Source organism: Xenopus laevis, chromosome 1L, assembly GCF_017654675.1.
Source record: "Xenopus laevis strain J_2021 chromosome 1L, Xenopus_laevis_v10.1, whole genome shotgun sequence".
Classification (NCBI taxonomy): Eukaryota; Metazoa; Chordata; class Amphibia; order Anura; family Pipidae; genus Xenopus; species Xenopus laevis.
The window spans coordinates 200390452-200417808 of record NC_054371.1 but is presented as its reverse complement, the minus strand read 5'-3'; the positions used below and the strand labels follow the sequence as shown (position 1 = coordinate 200417808).

The following is a 27357-nucleotide window of genomic DNA, read 5'->3' as shown; positions in this document are numbered from 1 at the left end:
TGGATACAAGGATAATCCCGAAGGCTTTTCACATAGAGTAGTTTAATATAGAAACTTGCATGATGGCAAAATAGTGGTTTGTGCTGTCAAAAGCCCACCCTTGATTCCTATGGGCATCTCAGAACTGCACCTTCCCCCATGATCAATTAGAGATGGTACTTAATAATCAAAGTTCCTTCTATTTTTAGGAAGAACCCGAAGAGGAGAAACTGATAGAGGATAACTCTGAAGGTACAGAGCTTCTCTGAGAAAGTTATTATTTTTATAATTACACCATGTTTATAAGCAGTGAAAGTTTTAAAGCCTACGATGGGATAGGAGGCCACTGCTGCCGCGCTCCTTAGCTTTTTCTTTTGAATGATGATCAAGCTAAGGGATACATAGTGGGTGGGAGGGCGGCATCAAAATGCCTCTTCACATCTGCCCCCTCATGAATACAGACCACGGGGTCTGCTTTCCTCCATAGTTATGCCACTGTGTTGTTTTTTTTTGTAGTAGTAGTAAAGGAGCTGTCCCAAGAATGTGAGACTGGGTCACCCCAAAACCTGGAGGCCAACTATTACTGGGGACAGAACTGATAGTCAGTGTTAGGATTAATATTTCCCGTAAAATAAGCAGGGTCGTGGGGGGGAATAAGGATAGCTTACCTGGGTCCTGTATATTATGGAGCCTTGCAGAACAATTCTAGTTAAGACATGAATGAGGTTATGTAATTAATGACCCTGGGGCTCAATTATAAACACCAGTCAAATTTGCATCTGGCAGTAACCCACTGCAGCAAATGAAACATTTGTTTTCATTCTTCAACTTGCAGCTGCTAGTCACTGATTGTTTGCTATGAGTTACTGCCCAGGTGCGAATTTGTCCAGGGTTTATAGATGAGCCCCACTAAGTTTACCCTGATTTAGTAACCTAGAGCAACCAATAAGCAAGTGGTATTAACTGGTCACCAGCAATAAATCTTATTGGTTGCTATGATTTACTGCACCTGATCAAACCTAGTGGCATTTATTACATATGGGGTTTGGGATAGCAGGTTTATTTACTGTATCAGTATTGTCTAACTTGCAGTGTTGAGGTAAACTTCCTAGCAGCTACCAGCCACCAACAGCAGAAGGTTGTTGGGAGTTGTAGTTGTAACAGTTATGGGACCATAGTTTTAATTGTCCTTTATAAAAATAACAGGGACTAGTAGGTCCAGACTACCTCACAACTAAAGGGTATTTAAGATAGAGTGGTCATTGTTTTAGGAGAAACACAGTTTGTTGGCTTTCCTACTTTCTCTCCTTTAATAGAACAGAATCCAACACCTGTTTCAACTCATATTGGAAGCAGCCAGTTAAAACGTCCCAAGATTTCAAGGAAAGAACTGGAAACTGAGGAAGATGAGGACGACAAAAGCAACCAGAATGAAGCAACAAAGTAATAATGTGACTCAATGAACTGCTTTTAGATTTGGATTATAACTTTGTTTATAAAATGTAGATAAGTCAAAGTAATAAACACAGTTTTCAAAGGTTTTCTAGTTGTAAGATGTTACTGACACAGATAATGCTAGTGTTACAATGCTCTACGATGCAAGGGCAATGGTCCAATCATTTGGGTGGGTTTACTTGTTCACATTAATCAGTATTGGTCCTTATTAGAACTGATAATTAAGAGAAAGAGATAAATAATTTAGACAGATTGGTTGACAATCAATGTTTATGCTGTTTGCAGATTAGAGTCCAAGGAGCAGATAGTGGAAAACTTTACAGAACTCATACAACAGCTAGCAGAAGACAAGGATGACAGTGATATGGCCAAGCTACAGGAGGAGATTTTATGTAAACCCGTGGGGCACATTTTGGAGGACAATCAAGATATTCTGAGGCATCCTGAAGAAAGTGGAGGCAATAATCAGGTAGGAACATAACTCCATATCAGAATGGTTAGGAAAACTAGACTCTGCATTTGATACAGAAAAATGGTGGCCCACAAGCAATCTATACTACATGAGACTACTACTATATGGCATTCTAGATAACAGATACCATAAAGTTTCTCTTTGTAGAGTCAAACTTCTTGGCACTACAGTTACAAAGTGTATAATAATAATATAAAGTTGCCCATTGATTATAGTTTCTTTGGTGCATTTAACTAGTTGTAGTATGCACAATTACAGCATACTTGGTGTCTGTCAGTGGGGCTCATTTATCAACACTGGGCAAATTTGAGATTAGCTTTTTAAAGCCAGCTGCAAGTAAAACAATGAATGCAGGAATTTGATTGGTTGCCATGGGTTACTGCCCTTGGGCAAATTTTCCCAGTGTTTATAAATGACCCCCAGTGACTCAGCAGCAAAATATGGCTGGGTTTTAATTAAAGAAGAACTAAACCCTAGTCCTCCTCCACCCCCTCCACTGGCTTCTCTACTGCCCCTATCCAAGCTTCTTCCGCGCAGCATATATTCTTCTAAGAAGTCTGCATGTATCCTAACCTGCTAATGCGCAGTGGAATTCAAATGAGCCATCTTCTCTCTGTCTCTGATCCTCACAGACACAGATCTTAGAGGAACATGCACAGTAGTAGATGATTCAGGACATAGATTGAACTGCACATGCTCCTCCAAGATTTGTGCCACCACTCTAACAGAAGAGGATCAGAGGAAGAGAGAAGGTGGCTCCTTTGAACTCCGCTGCACAACTCTGCAGATTTATAGTAGGACGGAATTAGAGACTGAATTCTCAGAAGAATAGATGCTGCGGGAAAGGAACTTGGAGGGGGCAGTGGAAGGGGGCTAGGGTTTAGTTCTCCTTTAATCTATTACCTTCTAATTCCTCATCCAGATTTTACCAGCTGTGGAAATAGTAACAATTGATTATTCTATATTAAATACAAAATGTAGCTGTATTGTTGCCCTGACATTTTGTATGTTTTCTAATTGTATAGAGCACAGAACCAGCAGTTCCAGAACCATTCAATGGTGACCTAACAAAGGAAAACAACGACACAGAAAAGTATGACACAGATGCCGCAGTGCAGGAGGACATAATAAACGAGGCCCTGGAACCTCAGGAGCTGGATACACAAGAGATAGAAAGGGAGGTACTGGATACTGAGTCAAATCTAGAGCCTGGAGACACCGATGAGAAATCACTAACAACTCTAGTTTCAGTTAATATGGATTTGGAGAAATCCTTGGATTCCTATCCTGATCAGGTGAGAATTGGTTATGGCTTCAGCAGGGCAGCAATCACTCCCTGCTCCAGTGGAACTTGACAATAACAAACCAGTTCAGTTCTGTATCTGAAAACAAAACAGCATGTGATACTTAGTGAAGTATTTGGGGGAAATCATTTACTTTAATGCGGAAAAAGAATATTTCAGAATAATTCAGAATATGTAAAATCTTTAAAGAACAACATCCCCCAACACTCATATCCCTTTTAAAGCTGTGCCCTTGTTACCTGGCACAGGTCCCTTATCCCATTCCCAAACACTTGAACCCTTCTTCTAGAGTGTGGGTCTATAAACGCAGCTCCATGGTATTGGAAAATTACTCAGCAGAACAATTCTATAAAATGATGTATGTGCAAAATTAGTAAATGATCAAAACTGTTTAATTACAGGTCATCAGTTCAGATGATTTAGAGACCTCCTCCCAAGAGAACATGGCTATTGAATTGGAAAACACTGTGATAAGGCAGGAAGAAGATATAAAAGAGGACCTGGAAGGAAAAGACACAGAGGCATGCAGCCCAGTATCTGGCAAAGAGCTCTCAGGTAACGGACTACCAAGCTATGAGGAGACTGATGGTGCGGAAGAGTGCTCCACCTCTGATACAACTGAAACCATGGACACGGGAACACTTGAAAAACACTCCATCAATGCGATCACAGACACACTGCCCACCCTTCGGCAAGGCCCCTTGCTTGTTGTTGAACTGCAAGATGTAGCATTCCAGCAACTCTCAGAAGGACAGAAAAGTCAATCTGGGGATCTTTCAGAAGAGTCTGCAGTGGAGACAGATCAGTCAGTGCAGAAATCCATGGAGAGAGGAGGGGAGAGCAGCTCTGAGGAAGCAGAAGCAGAAGTGCCAGTAATAGAGAGGAGAGGCTTGCGCAGGAAGGCCAGGGCATATAAAGGACCAGCCAAGAAGAGGAATAAGGTTGTTTAGCTGAGGGTTTGCATACTTGTTGTTATTCACATATTTGTAAAACTAAATAGCCTAGATTTTTTTTAAAGTTCTATAAAGTTGTTGGGCGTAGGTCACAGGCATTTGTATCTGTACAATTTTTCTGGTCAATGTTATTTGCTTATTTTTTTCATTTTAAATTCCACATTTTAAAGCCCCTCCACAGTCTCTGTTAATGACACAAGTACACTAACATCAAAGCAGGACCAAAGCACAAAAAGACTTCCCATTAAAACTATCGGTTCACAATGACACTTCGTCTCTTTTTAAAGGGTAAAAACAAAAACACTTCCAGTGTTGTCTTCCAGTTTTGTCAGTTAAGTTGACCATCCCCTCCCAAGATGGTTTAAATGCCCAGACAATCAGGTCAATCAAAATCAAATTTTTTAAACTCAGATGCGATTTGATTTAGATCAAACTCAATTGAAGTTTTTTTTTCCTGAAATGTTTTAAAAATACTCACATGAATTCGAAATTCGACCCTTGATAAATGTGAGTCCATAGGTTATTTTCAGCAAGTGGGCTTTCTTAAATAAGGGAAAGTTCTTAGGTGCTGAACTTTTTCTTATTTAGACAAAGAGAATTTAACTAACAAGGTGGCCCCCCCTCCAAAACCTTGTGAGTTCCTTAACTCAAACCTAAAGGCTGGTGCAGCCATAAATCAAGCCCTTTTGTGAACATGTGTTTTGATTTAGGATAGTTATCCCCCACTGAGATATATCCACACCGCTAGCAGACTGCAGTCTTCCACCCACTTCCACTGTTGCCTGTATTTCTCTCTCCAGATTTCTTAATATACTTTTACATTTTTCCAAAACAACAAAATCAATATGTCGCTCTGAACATTGCTGTTTCCTAAATGGTGGCCTGGAGGGGGGGGGGTTAAGGCAGATTTTGGGGGGAAGGCACAAACCAGCACCCAACAATGTTCTGCAAGGGCAGAGACACACACTCAAATTCGGGGAGATTAGTCGCCTAACGACAAATCTCCTATTCTTCGGGCGACTAATTTCCCTGAACTTTGTCTTGCCGGCTACAATATAAATCGCCGGTGGGATGGCAATCTAAGCGATCTGTTTTCCGAAGTTGCCTCAGAATCTGAGCGTGTCTCTGCCCTTAAAGGTGAATTCAACCCTAAACTTAAAAAAACCCTACCCTACATAGACCCTCCTTACCCCATCCCCCCAGCCTAAGTGTTACCCCGGGCAAATACCACTAAGGTTTTACTTACCCCTGGGTGCAGATTCAGGCATCGGAGTTCACGGTCACCATCTTCTTCTCTTCAGCAATCTTCAGTCTGAGACCGGCGAAGAGGCGCATGTGCAGTTGGAGCAATTTTCTGTTTCGCAACAACTGCGCATGCCTCGAAAAGTGGCTGAAGATGGCGCCTGTGAACTCCAATGCCTGAATCTTGCCCGGGGTAAAACATAGGCTGGGGGAGGAGGGAGGGGGGTCTATGTAGGGTAGGGGGGTAGGGTTTTTTTAAGTTTAGGGTTGAATTTTCCCTTAATGTAATGGCACGTGTCCTCTTCTCTTTTTCTTTTCTTCCAAAGAATGGTCACAATGAACATGCCCAGATTTTATGATATTTGGGAAAGTTTTCCAGCCCCTGTCATTGTAGAAGACCTTTAAGTTAATTCTGTGAGTGAACTGTCTATGGTTTTACCCGTTAGAAATGTTTCAACTTTTGTTACAGACATATTTAGCAGGTTGATTTGTAGACTAAACGTGAGCTTTAGTCATGATTTTATGAGGTTTTGGGAAGCGACGGCCATGAATATCTTCTTACACCAGTGAAACACTATAGGAAGTCTAATATTCACGCTATAATATATATTAACATTTACATAATGATTATATATATATATATACACATTGCCTACAATTGCTGTTTAGCAAATCTCCTTCATGGTACATGAAAAGGTCTATTGCTTTTATAATAACTGTATTTTGTCAATAAGCAGACGTTTATTAAAATGACTTTTCTGAAGAAGGTACATAAAGACTATTTACTTATTTTTTGTACTGTATTTGTAGGTCAGAAAGCCACATGTAAGTGCCCATCACAGCATCTCATACTGAGCATACTTATTTTTAAGTACATATAAGTTCGAGTTGTGTTTTCCCGAAAAAAATAGTTTTACCATGGTAGTTTCACGAAAAAACTCGAATTTTTCAAGATTTATTATGCCCCGAAGCTGATAAAGCCCGAATCCAAAAATTGGAAATGTAACTTTTGGGTGCTAGTGGCCAAACAAAGCGTATTGTCAGCCATATTGTCAACACTCTCCAGGATACCATTAAGACACATTTTTATTCCTAAGTATAGATTCTTTATAGACACATTTTTATTCCTAAGTATAGATTCTTTATAGATATTCTTTATAGACCGATTTTTATTTGAAACATAGATTCGCCACACTTTTCACATTTAAAATCCCATAGTACTAATACCATAGAAATAAACAATCACGGAAACTCCCAGGGCTCATGTATTGAAAATGGTATATTTGGTACCCAAACATACTATAAATCAGAAAAAAATGCTATGTTGTTAAACCTAGCTCATACGTAGATTGTAATTTGTTATTATTGGTTTGGTTTGATAAATTACTCAAATGTCCGATCCAATCTCATGCAGACAGCTGCAGTCCAAAAAGCATATCCATGCTGTCAGTTATAGACGTTGTGTCCCAATCTGGGGGAGTTATGGTTCCAACCATTTTACACCAACGACACAATTCTGATTGGATCATAAGAAAAAATGTTTCCATGCCATTCCATCCTCTTATGTATAAGCTCTATTATCGTAACCAGTTCGAAGTTCAAGAAAGAATATCGGTCACTTTCAGCTCTGTATTGTCATCATACTCACGGACCCGCTGTTTAACCACACTTAAGATGCAAAGATCCGATCGTTCAAATCCTCGAATGATTGGATTTCCCCATCTCCCGACCTGCCACTAACCATTCCGATCAAATAAAGAAGTAAAAGAACAGATCAGCCGATGTTCTGCCCCTGACAGCAATCGTACTACAAAAGCTAGTGACAGTCTCCCTCTGAAAATCGTACGATCAGCAATACATGCAGAGATATTATCGGCAGCCGACAGAAATCTTTTAACCTGTCTGATCGACCAAGCGACCGATCTCAGAGGGACGATAAATGTCGGGACTCTCCACTCACGGGCAGAAAATCGTACAAATCCTCGATTCATACGATCAGATCTTTGCATCTATGGCCAGCTTTAGCCCCAAAGGCTTATGGGGACCTGCAGGCACATTTTTTTCCATGGTAGTAAACAAAGTTCCAGATCTCAATTTTTCCTGGCACTCTTGTAAATTACCATGGGCTCCCTCACAACTCTGCCCAAAGTTCAAGAAAAACATCAGATAGTGATGGACTGGGATGCCAGGAGCCCACCAGAAAACGTTGGACCACGGGCCCACTTTCCAAACTATTATTCCTCCTCTCTTCACTAAACCGCTGTTGTGCTACACCCAGCAACAAAGAATATTCCGATTACCATCAGGCTGTAGGAGACTTTTCCATGGTTGCTGACCACCCCTGAAATGAAAGGGAATGTAAATAGTGATGTGTGAACCAGCCTTAAACTCAGATGACCCATACAAGATTGCTGGGTCACTTTATTGTGGTGGCTTCTGTCTCCAGAGCGTCTATTTCCAGGCACACTTTCTATTTCCTTTCTACATTCAGGTGCAGGTCCATTTTTTCCAACCCATACATCACTAAATGTAAACCCTCAAAACATAAATTTGCTCTTTGTAACACTTTTGTAATTTAAAATTGTATTTCTAGTTTTCAAGATATTGGCAAAGCCCTAAATAATCCATTGAACCAACGGCCCCACCTACTGGTCATTTCTGCCCACTGGGTACAGTAAAGAAATCAGTTCTGAATAAAGAAACATGATCATCATCATCATTTATTTATATAGCGCTGTCAAGATACGCAGTGCTTTGATGATGTTACTTTTCTTGGAAAATTAAGTTATACCTTCACTGGTTAGAGCTAAGCAGAGCAACATCATAACAGGCTTCTTTTCTTTTCTCAGAAAGTAGTGAGTCAGCCATAATGACCAGCAAGTGACGTTCTTTAAATTTGTTGTAAGGGTTTACAGTGTAAAGTTATAATAATTAGCGTTGGTGAAAAGCGAGGGTATGGATCATATCATCTTGGGTTATTAATTTATCTTTCCATACTGTGGGGGCAGCAGTTTTCTCTTTCCTGAGCAGAGTAACATCAGAGCAATTCTCTTATGAACAGTCTCAACTGCACAGTCAAAAGAACTGACCAGCAGGTAAGCCATACGGATACAAAGTTAATTGAATTAGCAGTTTATAAACTTAATGCCCTTGAAATTAAAGAAACAATTATTGTAACGGTTTATGAGTGCCATGAGAAATTTGATATTTTCTTTTTAAAGGGGTTGTTCACCTTCTAACGCTTTTCTCAGTTCAGTTGGTATCAGATAGTTCACCAGAAACAAAGACTTTTTCCAATCCCTATTTTTATTTGTGACCATTTTCTAATTTAAAAAAATTTAAAGATTTATTTTTGACCTTATGTATTTCAGAATTAGTTCTGGGAGGGGGAACGGACTCTGTAAACTGATCTAAATTGATATATTTAGTCCTTATCTTTGGCCCTGCGGAAGAGAATCCCTGAGTTTCATTAAAGGCAGCCGTTATACCAGGACCCTGGTACCTTTTTTTGGCCTGAGGACCGGTGGGGGGGCAGAGTCCAATACGGGCGCACCACGTTAATTGTGCCCTAGGCTTGGCGGCCCATTTGAAGACTGTCCGCAGCCAGGCGATTTGGGGCCTGTGTTATACAATTGATAAAATAGTTGCCAACACTCCATAGAAATGTATCAACGAATGTAGCAAATTGTAACAGTTCATAATCTGCACCTGGATTACAGAGCTGCCAGACTGGGATGCCATTCAATTTTAGACTAAGTAAACTAAAAAATGTTTTGGAAGGTGAACAACCCATTTAAGGTTTACTGCTCCTTTAAGTTAGTTACATCTGACATTGTTTCTCTGTGGTTTGGTAATTGGTATCATCTAAATGTATCATTTATAGTTTCAGATGAATAACAAACCCTCTAAAAATGTGGATGTATAATGAACCACTGGCACCCCCCGTGATAATTTTACTTCTCCATTAAACTATTTGTACACCGATCAGTCTGCTTTACTCCAAGCCCAAGCCCTTCCTTCCAGAAGCCAATAGAATTAGTGCAGTGAGCAATATAAAATTACAATATTACCAGAGAGCAGATAAATGCTTAACTCTAGCCCTTTGCCTAAAGTGTTCCAGCCCTAAAGAACAAATGCTATTTGGTAGAGTCTGCAGCGGGTTGGGTACCCTGCGGGTTACAGGTAGAGATTCCGGGTGCGGGTATAGACACGGGTTGGGCCGCGGGTCTTCTCAATAGCAATTTTTACTCCTTTTTTCTGATCACATCTACTTCCGATGAGGTCACTTCCAGTTTACAAAGACAGCACTTCCTGATTCTTGATGGTCAGTGGGTTAGGGTTGCAGATAAGGTACTTGCGGGTCGGGTAGGGGGTCCATGTGGGTTAAGAATGTGCGTTCAGGCTGCGGATTGCAAAATATGGGCCTGCACAGGACTCTACCATTTGGGTATTGTCTTTTGTGCTTTGGCCTGGGCTGATCCTCTTCACTTGGATCCAAACACCAACAAATGTGAGACTGGCACATGCAACTGGATGAAGAACTGCACCAAACATTATGCAGCAAGTACATTTATACACATTTAACTTAAAAAAAAAAAAAAAAAAAAAAAAAGCATAGGCATAAATAGCAACATTTTTAGTGGGAAATCCATTTTATTACACAATTTTCCAGGAAAGTTCATGTTATACAAGCAGAACTGCATTTATACAGCCATCATTTTCTGGATTATTTGTGACTTGTGCATATTTACCTAAAGAAAAAAAGAGGAGAGATTAATTAAAGTTAGTCATCACTGCAGGTTTTTTTTAAAATGCATTAAAGGGCAAGTCAACTCCCCACAAATAATCTGCCTAGTAAAAGAAAACAATTCAAAGCACCTTTCCAATATACATTAAACATTGTCAGTGCTTAGTGTCAGTTATTTGTACAAACAATTGCTATTGAAAGCAGCATTTGCTTAATGCCTGGTTGTTACTTTTTAAACAATGTTGCAAAAGTCTTAGTTCCCCAGCAACAAAGACATGTCTGTTAATCAACTGCCTTGTCTTATATTGTGTCAACAGTCTAAACCAGCAGTGCAGAGAACAGAAATGGACAAACACTGATTTCAATAGCAATACATTTACAAATGACAAACACCATAGAAAATTTGTAATGAACACCAGTTTTGAGAACCTCAATTTTACATCCCCTGAATTTAAGTTTTCCCTCATTTTACATTGGTGTTTTTTGGTCCCACCTAAATATCATGCAGAATACATTTCCATGATTTTACACCATTTTTTCTGGTCCACTGAAAAACGTAAAATGGGGGTTTCTACTGTATATTGCAAAGTTACTTAGATTTATATAGGTTTTCTTACATCATAAAATATTTTGTGTGTTAACATTCCCATTCCCAACTTAATTACACTCAGAAAGGTGTCGTCTAAAGATGGGCACTAGATTTAGCCATGAATGATGAATACTAAATTGTTGGAATAGTGCAGAGGTGCCAGGCACTGATTTTTTACTGTACCACAGGGGTCTATATTGCAATATAACAAAATAACATTCCCAACAAAACATCTGCTCATAGAAGAGAAAACAACTTACCCCAAACAACTTTGCCTCCTTGTGTGACCAGACCAAGTTCGCTTACGTTCACCTCTATAACTGTCCCTTTAGTAATGACACCTAATGTTGTATAGAGTGGAGAGGAGGGGTTCTTCTTTACACCAAGAATAGGAAGGCAGAATGTGGCTTTAAGCTCCGGGTGCGTCACGTGTGCTTTCTTAAAACGTAAGCCCTGTTGAAAAGATGTAAATTAGAGCAAGAGAATCCTTGGTGTGTATGTGTTACTGGAAAATAACTGAATGCAGTGTATAAAATTGAAGGAACAGATGTATATCCATACAAATGAGTCATTAAATCATGCTTCCCTGCTGTGTACCTTGCATGTGCCCATATTCTCCCAATTGCATTAAAAATAGGTTTACACAAGGTCTATGGAGCAAGGTCGGGGCTTTCCAAATTATTTTTATTCCAAACCTGGTTTGCAGGCTGCCAGAGGACAACAATTCCCTTACAATGTAAGTGAAATAAACCCAACTGTCTGGATTCCTAGTTGGAGGCATGGTAGTTCTACTTCATCTTGTTATCAAACACATATACTTAGTGACCCCTAGAATAAGAAGTTAAGTTTGCATGCAACGTATAGCAAAATGTTGGCTCCACGTATAAGCTGATAAAGGGACATGCTGGAAAATAACACCAAACAATAAAAATAACAGAGAATATACAGAATGCTCAGGGCCTGAGGTTTTCCGGATAAGGGATCTTTCCGTAATTTGGATCTTCATACCTTAATGGAAAACTATAGCCCCAAAATGAATACTTGAGCAACAGAGTTTATATCAAGTTAAGTGGCATAGAATTTCGTCATACCGATATATTTAAGTAAATATTGCCCTTTTACATCTCTTGCCTTGAGCCACCATTTTGTAATGGTCTGTGTGCTGCCTCAGAGATCACCTGACCAGAAATACTTCAACTCTAACTGTAACAGGAAGAAGTGTTGAAGCAAAAGACACAACTCTGTCTGTTAATTGGCTCATGTGACCTAACATGTATAGTTTGTTGGTATGTTTGTGTGCACCGTGAATCATACGATCCCAGGAGGCGGCCCTTGTTTTTTAAAATGGCAATTTTCTATTTATGATTACTCAATGGCACATACTACTAGAAAAGTATATTATTATGAAAATGGTTTATTTACATGAAGCAGGGTTTTACATATGAGCTGTTTTAAGCAATATATCTTTATAGAGACCTACATTGTTTGAGGGGTATAGTTTTCCTTTAAGTCTAGTAGAAAATCATATAAACATGAAATAGGCTGGTTTTGCCTCAAATAAGGATTAATTATATCTTAGTTGGGATCAAGTACAAGGTACTGATTTATTGTGGGTGCACTCCTAAGGCCATATAAAAAATATTTAAGTACAATAATCCCCTGTCTAAATAATTCAATGAAGATGCAAGTGCATGTATTTAAAAAATGAAAAAAAAAACTGTTTTTTGTTACAAAGTTATGATCATAAAGTTGATAAGCCACCGTACCAAGTCAAGGTAAACCCCATACGGCGGTCCCTAACTTGTTTACCTCTGATCAGAATATAAAAGGTGATATACCTCTCTGCTTAATAGCATTACTTGGAGTAAAAATCTCCTGAAGCTTGGTTTCAAATAAAAAGGCTAAAGCCTCCCCTGCCGCTAGCATTTGTGGCTTATCAACTTTATGATCATAACTTTGTAACAAAAAACCCTGGTTTTTCTTTTTTTAAATACATGCACTTGCATCTTTATTGAGTCATTTAGACAGGGGATTATTGTACTTAAATGTTTTTTAGGGATGCACCGAATCCACTATTTTGGGTTCGGCCGAACCCCCGAATCCTTTGTGAAAGATTCGGCCGAATACCGAACCGAATCCTAATTTGCATATGCAAATTAGGGGTGGGAAGGGAAAAACATTTTTTACTTCCGCGTTTTCTGACAAAAAGTCACGTGATTTCCCTCCCGCCCCTAATTTGCATATGCAAATTAGGGTTTGGATTCGGTTCGGCCAGGCAGAAGGATTCGGCCGAATCCGAATCCTGCTGAAAAAGGCCGAATCCCGAACCAAATCCTGGATTCGGTGCATCCCTAATGTTTTTATATGGCCTTAGGAGTGCACCCACAACCCTCCTTTTTTGTTACTGATTTATTATTACAGGGAAAAGGAAATCATATTTTAAAATTTGGAATATTTGGATAAAATTGAGTCTATGGGAGATGGCCTTTCTGTAATTCGGAGCTTTCTGGATAACGGATCCCATACCCGTATCTGGTATCTGTCAATCCCGTCTCTGCTAATTACATTTCTGGACAGGCACCATTTTATTAAGGAACGTATGAATAACTCACCATAGGTCGGATGAACCTTTCATACTTGGGAGGCTTTCGGGTGAAGCCATCACCAACAAAGCACACTTTGGTGACCATTCTTTTCCAGGCCTTCTTCTTTCTTTTGCCAGTGCGGATTACTTTCAGAACTTCTGTCTCTCCTTGAGCACGCACTTTAGGCAACGGTACTTCCCATTTACCCTAAGGTCAAAGAGGAACAACCCGTTACAATGCTATAAGTCCGTTGGCTTGGCCAGTCACAAGGCAGATGTTTATCAAATGACATTACTTACAGCTTTTTCTTTCCTCTTTTGCTTTATCATATTAGATAGAACTTTGGCTCGAGTCTGACCCTCTCTGTCCAGTAGATATGCTGGTACAGCTCCTTCTGGTGTCTTTTCCTCATTTTTCTGCTTCGTGTTTCGCTTTTCATGCATCTTGAGGCTGAAGGAAAATATAAATAATTAAAACAAAGCCGAACAGTTTCTACTATTGTGAATAATCTTGCCATAGAGTACTTATTTAGGGATATCTATGAATACACAGTTTGTGTCCAGCGGAGTTTACGGCAGCCATCTTCAATCGCTTTGGTAATCTTCACAGTGAGAGCGGTGCTTCTGCAATTTCCATGACTTTTTGTTGCATGTGCAGTTGTCGTGAAACAGAGAATTGCTCCAACTGCGCATGCGCTGGTCTCATTCTGAAGATTACCGAAGAGAAGGCTGCCGTGAGCTCAGCTGGAAAGAATCTGCACTGAGGGGTTAGTAAAGACTTAGGGGCATTTGCCTGGGGTAGCAGCTAGGCTGGGGGGGAGGGGGATCTATGTAGGGTAGGGTTTTTTTACTTTACGGATGAATTCTCCTTTAAGGAGAGGCCAGGTGTTTGTGCAAGCTTTGTTTCCAACTGCCACTCTGCGCTTGCTCATTTCTGTTCTCTGATTGTACATGTTATTGTGAATATGCACTTCTAAGCCAATGAATGAAAAGTGAAGGAGTGCAAAATTCAGCTGCCATGATACTGAAGACCTCATTTGTTAAACATGGAGTAGCTTCAGTTTCACTATTTGCTCTGATTAGCTTAAAGGGCTGGTTCAGCTTCAAACAACTAGTTTTCAGATAGATCACCAGAAATAAAGACTTTTTCCAATGACTTTCTATGTGTGACCGTTTCCTACTATTGAAGTGTGAATTGTCATTTTTCACCTTCTGAAGCAGCTCTGGGGGGGTGGGTCGCTGACCCTGTAAACTGTTCTAAATGGATACATTTAGTCGATACATTTCTTATCTTTGTCCCTGCTGAGCAGATTCTCTGGCTATCATTAAAGGCAGCTGTTAGAATTGATACAATAGTAACTAATATTCCAGAGATGCTGCTGAGAAATGTATCAACTAAATATTGCAAAATTGTAGCAGTTTAGAGCCTGCATCTGAATTACTGAGATGTCAGACACAAACATTCAACTATAAACTTAGATTTTGGAAAAAAAACAAAAAATAATGGAAAATAATTGATATGTCTTTATTTCTGGGGAACAATCGAAAAACAACTGAATCGAAAAAAGTGTTTTGGAATTAAAACACGAAGCAAAAAGTATGTTCAGTAAAAGCTCTATTGAATGAACTGATGTTGAATACTGGGGTATACAGATGCTTTTGATATTCACTGGTTTTATTTTTGCTGCTTCCCGTCTCTGATACAGTCATTAATAGCAATAAATATCTGGTCCCACGCTCTTTAATATAGAATGAGGCCACTTTTATTTTACCCACATATAAATATGAATTCATAAACACAGGACAGGAAGCAATAGAGCAGGAACACTATTACAAAATCCAAAAGAGCTTGCAAATCAAAAACACTCACGTTTTCTTCATCTGTATCTTCTCAGCATGTCGCTGCTTATGGTACAGCTTAGCTTTGAGACCAATGAGCTTCTTGGCCTTCTGCGAGCGTTCATGAGCCTCACGGCTCTCCTTCTTACGCTTCTTTTCATGGTAATCCAGGCGATAGCCATAGCGTTTGCGATGTAATTCGATGTAGTCGTTCTGCGGCTGTTTGTAAAAAGAACACAAGCAGCAATTAAGGCAGGAAAAAGAACTCTACTGCACTCAATCAATTAAATGAACAATAATATGGTGCCATCAATGGGTATCTAGGCTGTGTGAGAGATATTATGAGATCTCAAAGACCAAAATTAATTTGGAAGAACATAATTGGACAAGTACTACTGTAAGGAAGGGTTAACAAGTGCAGCTTCAGTTGCTGTTGATGGACACCCCTTGAGTAGTCCCTATAACACCACTTCTATGACCTGTAGTTCAACAACACCGTGAGAACCCTATGGAGGAAATGCTGGCACATGTATAAGGTAGGACCATTGCTGTTATCAGAGAATGAACGGTCCCTTCGACAAAACTAAAAATGTCTGTTTTGTTTTACTGTATAACAGAGAAGAAACCATCAGTCTATGGACATTGGCTGTATGGGACAAGTTACAAATCAGCAGCAGAAGGAAAGCCACAAGTTAAAGGTCCCTGCAATAGTTTTCATTTGCCACATCATCCACTTAAACCTGGTGTTCTCTTAAAAGTGAAATTAAAAGGTCAATTTTAAAAACTAATACAGAAACAGCAGATGCCAAAGTGATTGTAGGCATACTTTTCCCTGTTTCTCAGTGATAACCAATAATCAGAGCTGTAACCCTGCCAAAATGAACCAACAGCAATTACTAAATCAACACACACGATTTTCAACCTGCTTTGGTAATTATAAAAAAGGTATTTGGTTTTGCCAAAAAGATGATTTAAGAGTGACACCAATGGAGAGAGAGAGACAGGCTCCAATGGAGAGAGAGACAGGCAGACACCAATGGAGAGAGAGAGAGAGGGAGAGAGGCTCCAATGGAGAGAGAGAGAGAGAGAGAGAGAGAGAGAGAGACAGGCTCCAATGGAGAGGGAGAGAGAGAGAGAGAGAGAGAGAGAGAGACAGGCTCCAATGGAGAGAGAGAGAGAGAGAGAGAGAGAGAGAGAGAGAGACAGGCTCCAATGGAGAGAGAGAGAGAGAGAGAGAGAGAGAGAGAGAGAGAGAGACAGGCTCCAATGGGGAGAGAGAGAGAGAGAGAGAGAGAGAGAGAGAGAGAGAGAGAGAGAGAGAGAGAGAGAGAGAGAGAGAGAGAGAGAGAGAGAGAGACAGGCTCCAATGGAGAGAGAGAGAAAGAAAGAGAGAGACAGAGAAAGAGAGACAGGCTCCAATGGAGAAAGAGAGAGAGAGACAGGCTCCAATGGAGAGAGAGAGAGAGAGAGAGAGAGAGAGAGACAGGCTCCAATGGAAAGAGAGACAGGCTCCAATGGAAAGAGAGACAGGCTCCAATGGAAAGAGAGACAGGCTCCAATGGAAAGAGAGACAGGCTCCAATGGAAAGAGAGACAGGCTCCAATGGAAAGAGAGACAGGCTCCAATGGAAAGAGAGACAGGCTCCAATGGAAAGAGAGACAGACACTGATAACAAAGTCGAAAAAGTGAGTGTGGTAAAAAGAGAGAAGCAGACAGCAGGGAAGAGTAAATGAGAGCAATGTTAGGTAGATATTAGAAGCCAGAGGGAACACGCGGCGGAGTGTGTGGGTAAACAGGCAGAAGGCGGGGCTACTCGGTTCTCACCATGCTGGCGGCGGGTTCGGCTCTCTCTTTAGCTCTGACTGCACTGCCGCCTTGTTACTGATGTTTAGACGCCTCTCTTTGGGCGCTGTTTGTCGTTCCTACGCGCCCAGGGAACACTTGGATGGTAACTGCCACCTGAGAGCCACACGGCCGCACTCCCTTACAAGAGGCGGAACTTAAAAAAGAAAGCTGCACCTTCCGCCTCAGCAATTAGGTCACTTCCTGTTCCATAAGTAAAAATTAGATTTCTCTGTCACATTTCGAATCTTTAATTTCATCAGACATTTCTCGAATATCGCTGCTACTTTTATACGCAAACCTTAACAGAGACCCAACTAAAATGTACACACCGATGAACAAATAAAATACAACGGAACGCAATTGCGCAGGGAATTCTGGGAAGGAGGTCAAGCGCTCGGGTAACAAACAGTGACGTAGTGTGCGTAATGTCCCAGTGACGTTTATCAGGAAAGACAGAGAGATGGAGAGAAAGGTCACATGTGCAGAATGTGTCATTTGAAATGGACACAGAGTGGGAATCTTGGACGGGCTTGGTTTGGTGAGTTGAATTAGAAGTGTACCTGGAACTGACGGCTTTGGTTACACTGGAAGATATAAGCACACACTTATTGCATACTGAAGTCACACACACACACACACACACACATACACACATACACACATACACACTACTATATCCATATATTATATCTCAACATGAGCACAACAATACATTATTATTACACAAATTTACGAAGTACCATTATATTGTGTCTATTCTTTTAATTATACAGTGTCTAGAGTTTCCTTGTTTTGTCCATGTTATGAATCACTAGTGGAATATTATTTTACCGTCAACTTCCCACTTTCATTTGTTCAAATGGAGATGAACTCTGTATAAACAACCCCCATCCTTTCCTAAGATGGAGTCGTTGTTAATGTTTGAATCTTATGTAACGCTTTTCTGGCCTATCCCGCCAATTAGGGGTTAAGGGTGTCCAGCTAGTGTATGAGCATGGGTTACACTATGAAACTACACTCAGGGCGGAGCCTTCGCTAAATGGAAGCTTCCCCTTTAAGATGGTGTAAAACTACAACCCCCAGGCTAATTAGTGTGAAAGATGGATTAATGGACGCCAGGAGGTTCTTTAAAAGTGAAAACAGTGTGATGGTTTATTTAGCACAACAGATATGCAAAGCAATTGACCACAGGTTTACTCACGCAGGAGTTGCAGTAGGAGTTAGCACATCACAGAGGAGAAAGGATAGTATTGATGATGATGCAGCATGTACAGATGTCACTCCTCAAGTCAAACAGTAGGAAGAATATCTCACTCCCAAAGACCAGCGACCAAAGTGAAACAGGATCGATCAAGTAGGGGTCAGGCAGTGCTCTGCTAACTGAGTTCCCTATCACTGAGTTCCTTACACTAAAGGCACCTTAAAAGCCTTTGGGAGGCTACTCCCTGCTATTCTCCTTGTTGGAGCACAGAACTGCTCATGCTACCTTAATCTGGCTATCTCTCTCTCCTAGAGAGACTATTACAGATCTGCCCTAATGATAGCTAATCCTCATTCACGGGATTGCCTGGTTCCCGACTTCAGCACCAAAGGTACAGGTCCCTTTGGGGTAAATGGCTTTACTGGGGCCTTGGTGATCCCAGGCTCAATGGGAAACACCTAGCAGCACAGACACCAGGAGCCAAAGAGGAAGAGGCCACTCCCTGCACAACACTATATAGCAGTGTGGCAGGGGAGTGTCATTACACTCTTTGTCCAATAGGTGTGGATGTTACACTTTACCAGTTAGAAAGGCTAGGCCCAATAACAAGGGAAAAGAGAACTTAAGCAAGGTAGGGGATTAACTCTATAGGAGCCTAATAGATCCTATAGGTCCCTACATACACCCGGGGGAAAAATCCATTTCGTCCCGACAATGGTGAAATGATATAGACACAATAGTAACAAAGTGAATATATAAGTGCAAACCAACAATACCATTGAACATCACTCTTCTGGTATCCTCTCCTGAGGAATACCTGGTAACAATGGGTACTGTGGAGAAAAGAACAGTAAAGAGCAAAAGTGCAAATACTGTATAGAGTAAGTTTTAGTGCAAATAACATCAGTTACATAACTTTATTACAATTTCATGAGAACCCCTAAGGATACTCAGGCACTTAACTTACGATACGTGAACCATCCATAGTGTATCAGGAGGTCCAGGCACAGGCTTGGCTGAAAAGAAAAATTAGCATAGATTTCTTTTCACATATGAACACCATTTTCAGTGCAGTTGAGTTACATGACCCCACCATAACCAAAAGCTTTATTCCATATCATACCCCCCCCCCTACCCAAGTGTACAAAGTTACTGAGAGCCACTTGGGGAGTAGTAAGGCAAGAATAAAGGTGCTACTCAGCGAGTAGTTAGAGGTAGAAGAGTTTTGGTGGGGGCTCAGCAGTCTTTGTCTCATGAACCCAACTATTTACAAGTCCAGACAATGTTCAGAAGTCCAGAAACAGAAAAATGGTGAACAACAAAACGAAGAAGGCCCAAAACTTGGGGCATCAATCTAGAAGAAACTTCTTTGAAGAAGGCCCCAATAATCGGGCATCAATCTAGACGAATAGAAAACAAATCAGGCTCGCAAACAGGAGTCCCTTGACTTGTAACAACCTGCAGGAAACCATATGTATAGGAAGGAAACCTCACACCCCCCTAGGGGATGGCTGGTGGTGCTCCCTACCAAGGCAGGACTTTGCCACGGTATCCTTGTAGGACAGGTAATAATTGGGGTGTGGCTTCTCCACACGACCCCCATTGGAAACTCTCTCCATTAAGCTAAAATGCTTATCTTCTTGGAATTTTCCACAACTTTTCACAAAATGCTTTAGCACAGTGCGGCCATACCACCATTCATGGACCACATTGCTCAAGAAGGAAAAATCACGCTCCCCCTTGGAAGCATTTTTCTGGAACAGCCCTCCTGATCCAATCTTCTCCCTTCGGATTAACTCTCCATAAACCCATTCGTCGAGGTGTTTCTCCACTTCGTCATAAACGAATTCAGGGGCATAAGGCATGTAGTAGCCCCATTGATCAAACACCCGAATGTTTATAATCCTCTGGATTCTCGACACCGTACGCTGCTTTTGGGGATCAGCACGGCCAGGAGAAACCCAAAAGGAAATGTCAGTAGCAGGGTCCCCTGCAGGCGGCATGGGTTTTTCAAAGAAAGTGACCAATTCCTCCTTAGAGGATGTAGAAGATGAAGGCAACGGTCCAAAGTCCATTTCTCCCCAATCTGGGTCAGGAGAAGAATGCAAGGACTCAAAGCTGTTCCCTTCAGAGGAGCAGGAGGCGGAGGTAACAACACCAGTCAGCGTGGCAGGTGGCTTTTCTCCAAAAACCTTGGGAGGGGCGCGTCCGCGACCCCTTCCACTTGTAGCAGCCTTCTTGGTGGAAGGTTCCACCTTCAGACCCCCCATGGAATCTGTAACTTCCTTCAACTCCTCCCCTTTAGGCTCGGCAGAGATAGAAGAGGAAGGTGGTGATATGGAAGTAATTGTAGCACCCATAGGCTGTATAGTAGCTGTGCCAGCAGTAACTTCTGCTTTGGATGAAGTCGCAGCCGCGACATCAGGCACTGGAAATGGTGAAACAGGCAGAATAGCAGAAAATGGTGAAGCAGGAAATGGTGGAGCCAGTATAATGGGCCCTGAGGATTCCTCCATTTTCATGAAGGGCCCCATCCAGCAGCTTCGCCCACACATCTTGCATGAGGGAGTCAGCCTCTTAAATGCAGCGCCACATTCTGCCCCACACTCCCCACAATACGGCACCATTATAGTACAGCCAGGGCTAAGGAAATCCTCTCCAAAAGTGCCCCTCCAGACATACCTGTTAGGTGAGGGGGCTGGCACGCTTGGGCGGAATGAAAAGGTGATATGTCCTTCTCGGGCCTCTGGGTCAGGCCATCCGTCCCAGCCTTGATCCGCCATCCTTGTTTGGGACGCGTGAGGTGCTGGAGATTTTCTGAACAGCGTGTACCTGCAGCCGCAGGACAAATATGTTATGCTGGGAACCTGGAGAAAATGGGTGATTTTGATTCCAGTGGTCCGCAGCGAGAAGCGGTATGCCTTGAGCAACTATCGCTTTGTGGTGGAAGGCAAAAAGGCAAGTTCCCTTAGCAGCCGCTAAGGGTGTAGGCCTGTGCAGAGTTTGGAGCTCACAGAGATGCGTCCGTCCTCTAGGAAGTCTCCCACAAAATGGCGGCGGTGACGTGACGTCAGGGAACCGCCTAGTCCAAGCGCGGCAAAAGGGTATGCGCAGGGACAAAATGGCGCCTGCGAAATCTCGCGATGACACCCAAATGGCGCCAGCGAAAATTCACAGTGCACAAATATACAAAAACGCCAGCGAATATGCACCTGGCGAAACAATAGTGGCGCAGGCGAATAATGGGACACAGGAAGAACCACCAAGCCCGAACCCACGGCCTTACTATGCGCACACCAAAAATAGCAAATGCGTGCAGGACTGCCTTTTGCCTACTGGGTCCGGCAGCCTGTCAGCAAAATTTAAAGGGACAGAACACAATTTCACAAAAATTGTAAAAACACAAATATAGCCTGGATTGGGGGCGGGGCCCCACGTTGGGCGCCAAAATGTAACGCTTTTCTGGCCTATCCCGCCAATTAGGGGTTAAGGGTGTCCAGCTAGTGTATGAGCATGGGTTACACTATGAAACTACACTCAGGGCGGAGCCTTCGCTAAATGGAAGCTTCCCCTTTAAGATGGTGTAAAACTACAACCCCCAGGCTAATTAGTGTGAAAGATGGATTAATGGACGCCAGGAGGTTCTTTAAAAGTGAAAACAGTGTGATGGTTTATTTAGCACAACAGATATGCAAAGCAATCGACCACAGGTTTACTCACGCAGGAGTTGCAGTAGGAGTTAGCACATCACAGAGGAGAAAGGATAGCATTGATGATGATGCAGCATGTACAGATGTCACTCCTCAAGTCAAACAGTAGGAAGAATATCTCACTCCCAAAGACCAGCGACCAAAGTGAAACAGGATCGATCAAGTAGGGGTCAGGCAGTGCTCTGCTAACTGAGTTCCCTATCACTGAGTTCCTTACACTAAAGGCACCTTAAAAGCCTTTGGGAGGCTACTCCCTGCTATTCTCCTTGTTGGAGCACAGAACTGCTCATGCTACCTTAATCTGGCTATCTCTCTCTCCTAGAGAGACTATTACAGATCTGCCCTAATGATAGCTAATCCTCATTCACGGGATTGCCTGGTTCCCGACTTCAGCACCAAAGGTACAGGTCCCTTTGGGGTAAATGGCTTTACTGGGGCCTTGGTGATCCCAGGCTCAATGGGAAACACCTAGCAGCACAGACACCAGGAGCCAAAGAGGAAGAGGCCACTCCCTGCACAACACTATATAGCAGTGTGGCAGGGGAGTGTCATTACACTCTTTGTCCAATAGGTGTGGTTGTTACACTTTACCAGTAAGAAAGGCTAGGCCCAATAACAAGGGAAAAGAGAACTTAAGCAAGGTAGGGGATTAACTCTATAGGAGCCTAATAGATCCTATAGGTCCCTACACTTATTATACAAAAGACTTCTGTGTGGGCTAGAAATCTGTTTTACTACCCACTCCTCTGCAAACTTGGCAGAACCGGAAGTAACAACTTGCCAGTGGGTTCAGTTTCTTGATCAGGGCAAGAAATAACAAAAAAGATTCTTCTTTATAAAAACATTAGGCATAAAATATGTTCTGCACAAGCCCTAGTCATGTTGAATAAGTGGATATACTGCCCCTTTATGGTGTCAACTTTAAATAGCTTGATTTCCGAAAAGGTAGACGGTGAAAATTCAAAGGTTGTGTGAACTCCTTAAAAATCAATCAAACCTTAATTAAAATCTGTTCTATTTGCATATGACAAATAGCCTAAAGCGTTTTTGTGCCTTACACTTTTAAAGGGGTGGTCCACCTTCATGTTAACTTTTAGTATGTTATAGAATGGCGAATTCTAAGCAATTTCTCAGTATGTCTTTATTTTTTTTTTTGTATAGTTTTTTAATTATTTGACTTTTTCTGCTGACTCTTTCCAGCTTTCATATGGAAGTCATTGACCCTGTCTGACAAATACTCTGTAAAGATACAAATTTACAGTTATTACTACTATTTATTACTCCTCTTTCCATTCAGGCCTCTCCTATTCATATTCTAGTCTTTTATCCAAATCAATGCTTGGTTGCTAGGGGAATTTGGACCAATTTCACAACTGAAACAGTAATTTTTTAAAAATTGCATGTGCTATTTTCTGTATGTTAGTGTAATTCACGCATAATCAGCTTTGATCAGCCATGTGCATATTTCTGTGGCTGACATGACATTCTCCAACTTCACCCCAAGACTGACTACTCTAGAGCCCCTTCGTTTCAATAATACTTGAGCACTTAAACACTCTCTGGCAATTCTGTGCAATTAGGAGTGGTCTCAGAAACTGAGGGTTTTGCAGTGCCCAAGTTATTCCTGAAACAATAACATTTCGGGTAAACAGGGAAGTGGATAAGTATGAGAGCAGCTCAAAATGTATGACTGTATTGCTAATTATTATGGTGCTTGACATGGAAATATATAAAAATATATATATATAATATAATATATATATACTTATCTTTATAACTAAAATTCCTAATGAGCTTACCGTATGTAAACAGTACCATGGCATAGGCTGCATAAACTTTACTTTATTATGTTGCAAGAGGATTGATGTTGGCAACACAGTAATGACAACTTTTGTTTTACAGAAAGGTGAAGTGAACTGTTGCTGTCAAACTTAATATTTATGCTGCGGGGAAAATAAAATCAGGAGCAATCATGTTAAAAGTATTAAACATATTACCTGGGAAGCCCTTCATCATAAGCTCTCTGCATACAGAGGTAAGAAATGGTTCCATTGTAGTTAGGCCGTGTGTGGCTGGTGTTACTGGCAGTCATAATTTTCTGAAGAGAACCGGAAAACGTGTGCGGCTTGGAAGTGTTGTTCAATGAGTATTTGTGTCAGCTACATTAACCCCCATAAAAGGGTTTGCTTTGGTACCTGACTTTTTGTGCATGTACAGTTTCGGCAGTCATATTGAATTTTATTTTAATCTGGTTTATGTCTGTAGGTGGAAGTGGTCTAAGGGTAACTGCAAATTACATGTATACCTGTAGTTCAAGACATGTTCTCTTGAGGCACACTATTGGCGCATATCTCTTTTAAAATATGTGCATGTATGGAATCCATTAACTGGAAACCCAATATCCAGAAAGCTCCGAATTACAGAATGGCCATCTCCCATTGACTCCATTTTATCCAAATAATCCAAATTTTTAAAAATTATTTGCATTTCCTGTGTAATAATAAAACAGTACCTTGTACTTGATCCAAACTAAGATATAATTAATCCTTATTGGAAACAGAACCAGCCTATTGGGTTTATTTAATGTTTACATGATATTCTAGTAGACATAAGGAATGGAGATCTAAATTATGGAAAGATCCGCTTTCCAGAGAACTCCAGGCCCGAGCATTCTGCATAACAGGTCCTATACATATTTTCTAATTTTTATGTATTTAAGCCACTTTTACATGATTTTCTAGTAGACAATGTATGAAGATCCAAATTATAGAAAGATCCATTATCCGGAAAGCTCCAGGTCACGAGCATTCTGGATAACGGGTCCCCTACCTGTACTTTTATTTTCGAAAAGGATGCATGTATTTATAAAAAAAAAATTAAAAAAATTTAGGGATAACATTATAGGGTATGGAGGTGAATTTACAAAAGTGACATTAAAATGAACGGATTATTAAATTGTTTAAATTTAATCAAAATTTCAAAGAAAAACTTTGAACGACAGATGTTTGGATGCATGGTTACTGTACACCAAAATGTTTTTTTAATGTAACAAATTAGATAATTTATTTTCACCTTTCTGAATTTGCCGTTATTATGCAAGTAAAATTATGTTAAAGGGGTGGTTCAACTTCAGGTTAACTTTTAGTTTGTTTATAGAATGGCTAATTCTAAGCAACGTTTTAATTTGCCTTCATTTTTTCTTTTCTTCAAATCAAAGCATGGTTGCTATTGTAATTTGGACCGTAACTGCAAACTGGAGAGCTGCTGAATAAAAAGCTAAATAACTCAAAAACCACAAATAATAAATTAAAATCAAATCCAAATTGTCTCAGAATATCACTCTCTGCGTCATATTAAAAGTTAATTCAGAGGTGAACAACCCTTTTAATAATGCCAAAAAACTTACACCAGCTTTTTAAATGTATCATACTGGCTAGTTTGTGGGATTCATAAAGTGATGCCTGGAATATCATTTAACAAAAATGGCTTATTGGCAATTTTGTGAATTTGATGTTAATTTAAGCCAGTCTTAGTACAATTTTTACTCCGTCAGTTTACCCCACCTAAGCATAAAAGTTTTTTTTTCTGTTAACGTAAGCTGAATACTGTCCTGAAATAGAGAACTTGATTATAATTTTCCTTTCATTGTTCACTCTGAAATTCTCCCTAGTGCCTGCATTGCTGTAGAAGAAGAGCCTTTCACAATAGAAAAATCAAATATTATTTTCAACATCACAGGCAGGTTCACTTACAAGCAGGTATGTGTCCTTTCAATTCAGTTTCATTATTTACATCTAGAAGTTACAGTTGTATGCATAGTATAAAAAAAAAAGTCTCCTCCTGTTTTAAAGGGACTGGCAATGAACATAGTTTTTGGTAACAAACACTTAGGGGTTATTTACTAAGCTCCGAATACCTGAAATTCCCAGAAATCCAAAAAAAATTCTGATTTTTTTTCATAAAATTGGACTTTTAAAAAAAAATCATGAATTTTTTGGAATTTATTAAACCCCGAGGGCTAAAAAGCCTGAATATAAAACCACGGCATCTCAAACCTGTCCAGGTTGCATAAAAGTCAATGGGAACAGTCCCATTAATTTTTGGTTGTGTCATGGGTTTCTGCAATTTCACGATGTTTTTGGAGCTTTCGGAGGAAAAAATAGTGAAATTCAGAGCTTTTCCCGCAAAGGTAATTTTTGGGAAAATGTAATAAATAAACGTGGAAAACCCGAGCAGATTAGATCGGAGTTTGTAGCAGCTGATATTGAGATAAATTCGGACCTTGATAAATAACCCCCTTACAGTATAATGAGGTGTTGTCTTTGTTTTTTTGCTTTGCAGGAGATGTCAAATCACTGCGGACCATCATTAATCCTCCAACATCCAAGTAAGTCAAAATTAAAGTAGTCCTAAGGGGAACTGATACCTTTCAGCAATATAGTAGTCATATGGCTACTGTACAAGTCTGTGGGTAAAATAAAGCCCAATGACATCTGAACCTTGTGTCTCTGTTGCAATTATGTGTACTGATTTTGATGCCATAGATATTTGCAGTAAACAAACCAATGGGATATGGGCCGAAACTTTATTGTCATGTAGTATATTTGACTTTGGCCTGGTACAACAATTCTTTGACTTGGGTATGGCCACTTAGTTTATAGGGTATTTTAATGGGGCATATTGTAATTGCCATTTTACTTAGTATTTTGTGTAAATCATCTTTAAAATCTCATATGCTATAAATAATCTTTTGGCAATTATAGCATTGCATTAGGGATTATAACATGTGTGATATTAAACAATAGAACAAAGGTCTATGGTGACTGTATTAAAGGGACAGTATACTCCCTTGTTCAACCTGAGTGCAATGAATAGGTCTTGTGCTGAACATTCTTTCTGCCTACTTTTTTAATCACAAAAAAAAAATCTGATTTCTTGAGCTAAACTGGACAAGCAGGGAAACTAAAGCTACTCCATCTAGATTATTAGATTCCTAGTGCACCAATATAACTAAATGATATGCATCACATTGACCAATCATGGAGTAGCTCCTGTTTAGTGCAAAAAAAACTTTTCTGTGATTAAAACGATATGCAAAATAAGGGCTGATTTTCAAATCTTTGGTGCCGTTGTTTTCACATTTATGAATTGATTTTCCACGTATAAATCATTAAACCACTCTTGCCATTTGCATTTACAGGGGTGTAACAGCTCGGCGTTGCTGCTGAGCACTAACACCCCATAATGCAGAAGGGTGGCCAAATTCTTGCACTGATAAACGCATCAATTCAATAATTTTCCTGACTCTCATAAAAACTTGTGTTTTTTAAATGTGCTAAAATTAAAATTTTGTTGGAAATCCTTTATGATTCCACTTTTTTTTTGTAAATGGACTCCTCTGTGTTTATTGTGTGAGTTGTCTGGGCATTGTTGCTGC

At 40.5% G+C, this 27357-nt stretch overlaps 3 protein-coding genes across 6 annotated transcripts in view; 2 read left to right on the top strand and 1 right to left on the bottom strand.

Moving 5' to 3' along the window:
- fam169a.L (family with sequence similarity 169 member A L homeolog) overlaps window positions 1–5053 on the top strand; it is a 43787-nt gene extending 38734 nt beyond the window's left edge. For all 4 annotated transcript variants that reach the window (XM_041568851.1, XM_018265261.2, XM_018265268.2 and 1 more), the window contains exons 9-13: window positions 189–231; window positions 1296–1422; window positions 1720–1903; window positions 2932–3201; window positions 3612–5053. In XM_041568851.1, coding sequence (XP_041424785.1) covers window positions 189–231; window positions 1296–1422; window positions 1720–1903; window positions 2932–3201; window positions 3612–4160 — 1173 coding nt within the window. In that variant the 3' untranslated portion in view covers window positions 4161–5053. The remainder of the gene's footprint in view (window positions 1–188; window positions 232–1295; window positions 1423–1719; window positions 1904–2931; window positions 3202–3611) is intronic.
- Window positions 5054–10038: 4985 nt separating this feature from the next.
- Window positions 10039–17151, bottom strand: nsa2.L (NSA2, ribosome biogenesis homolog L homeolog). Its single transcript, NM_001174021.1, is given in 6 exon segments — window positions 10039–10156; window positions 11002–11194; window positions 13354–13533; window positions 13626–13776; window positions 15196–15383; window positions 16989–17151. Coding segments are annotated over 6 exon segments (783 nt in total). The 5' UTR covers window positions 16992–17151; the 3' UTR covers window positions 10039–10088.
- A 249-nt stretch (window positions 17152–17400) lies between these two features.
- gfm2.L (G elongation factor, mitochondrial 2 L homeolog) overlaps window positions 17401–27357 on the top strand; it is a 37007-nt gene continuing 27050 nt past the window's right edge. The window contains exons 1-4 of the mRNA XM_041568830.1: window positions 17401–17547; window positions 23823–23955; window positions 25591–25678; window positions 26262–26307. Coding sequence (XP_041424764.1) covers window positions 23893–23955; window positions 25591–25678; window positions 26262–26307 — 197 coding nt within the window. The 5' untranslated portion in view covers window positions 17401–17547; window positions 23823–23892. The remainder of the gene's footprint in view (window positions 17548–23822; window positions 23956–25590; window positions 25679–26261; window positions 26308–27357) is intronic.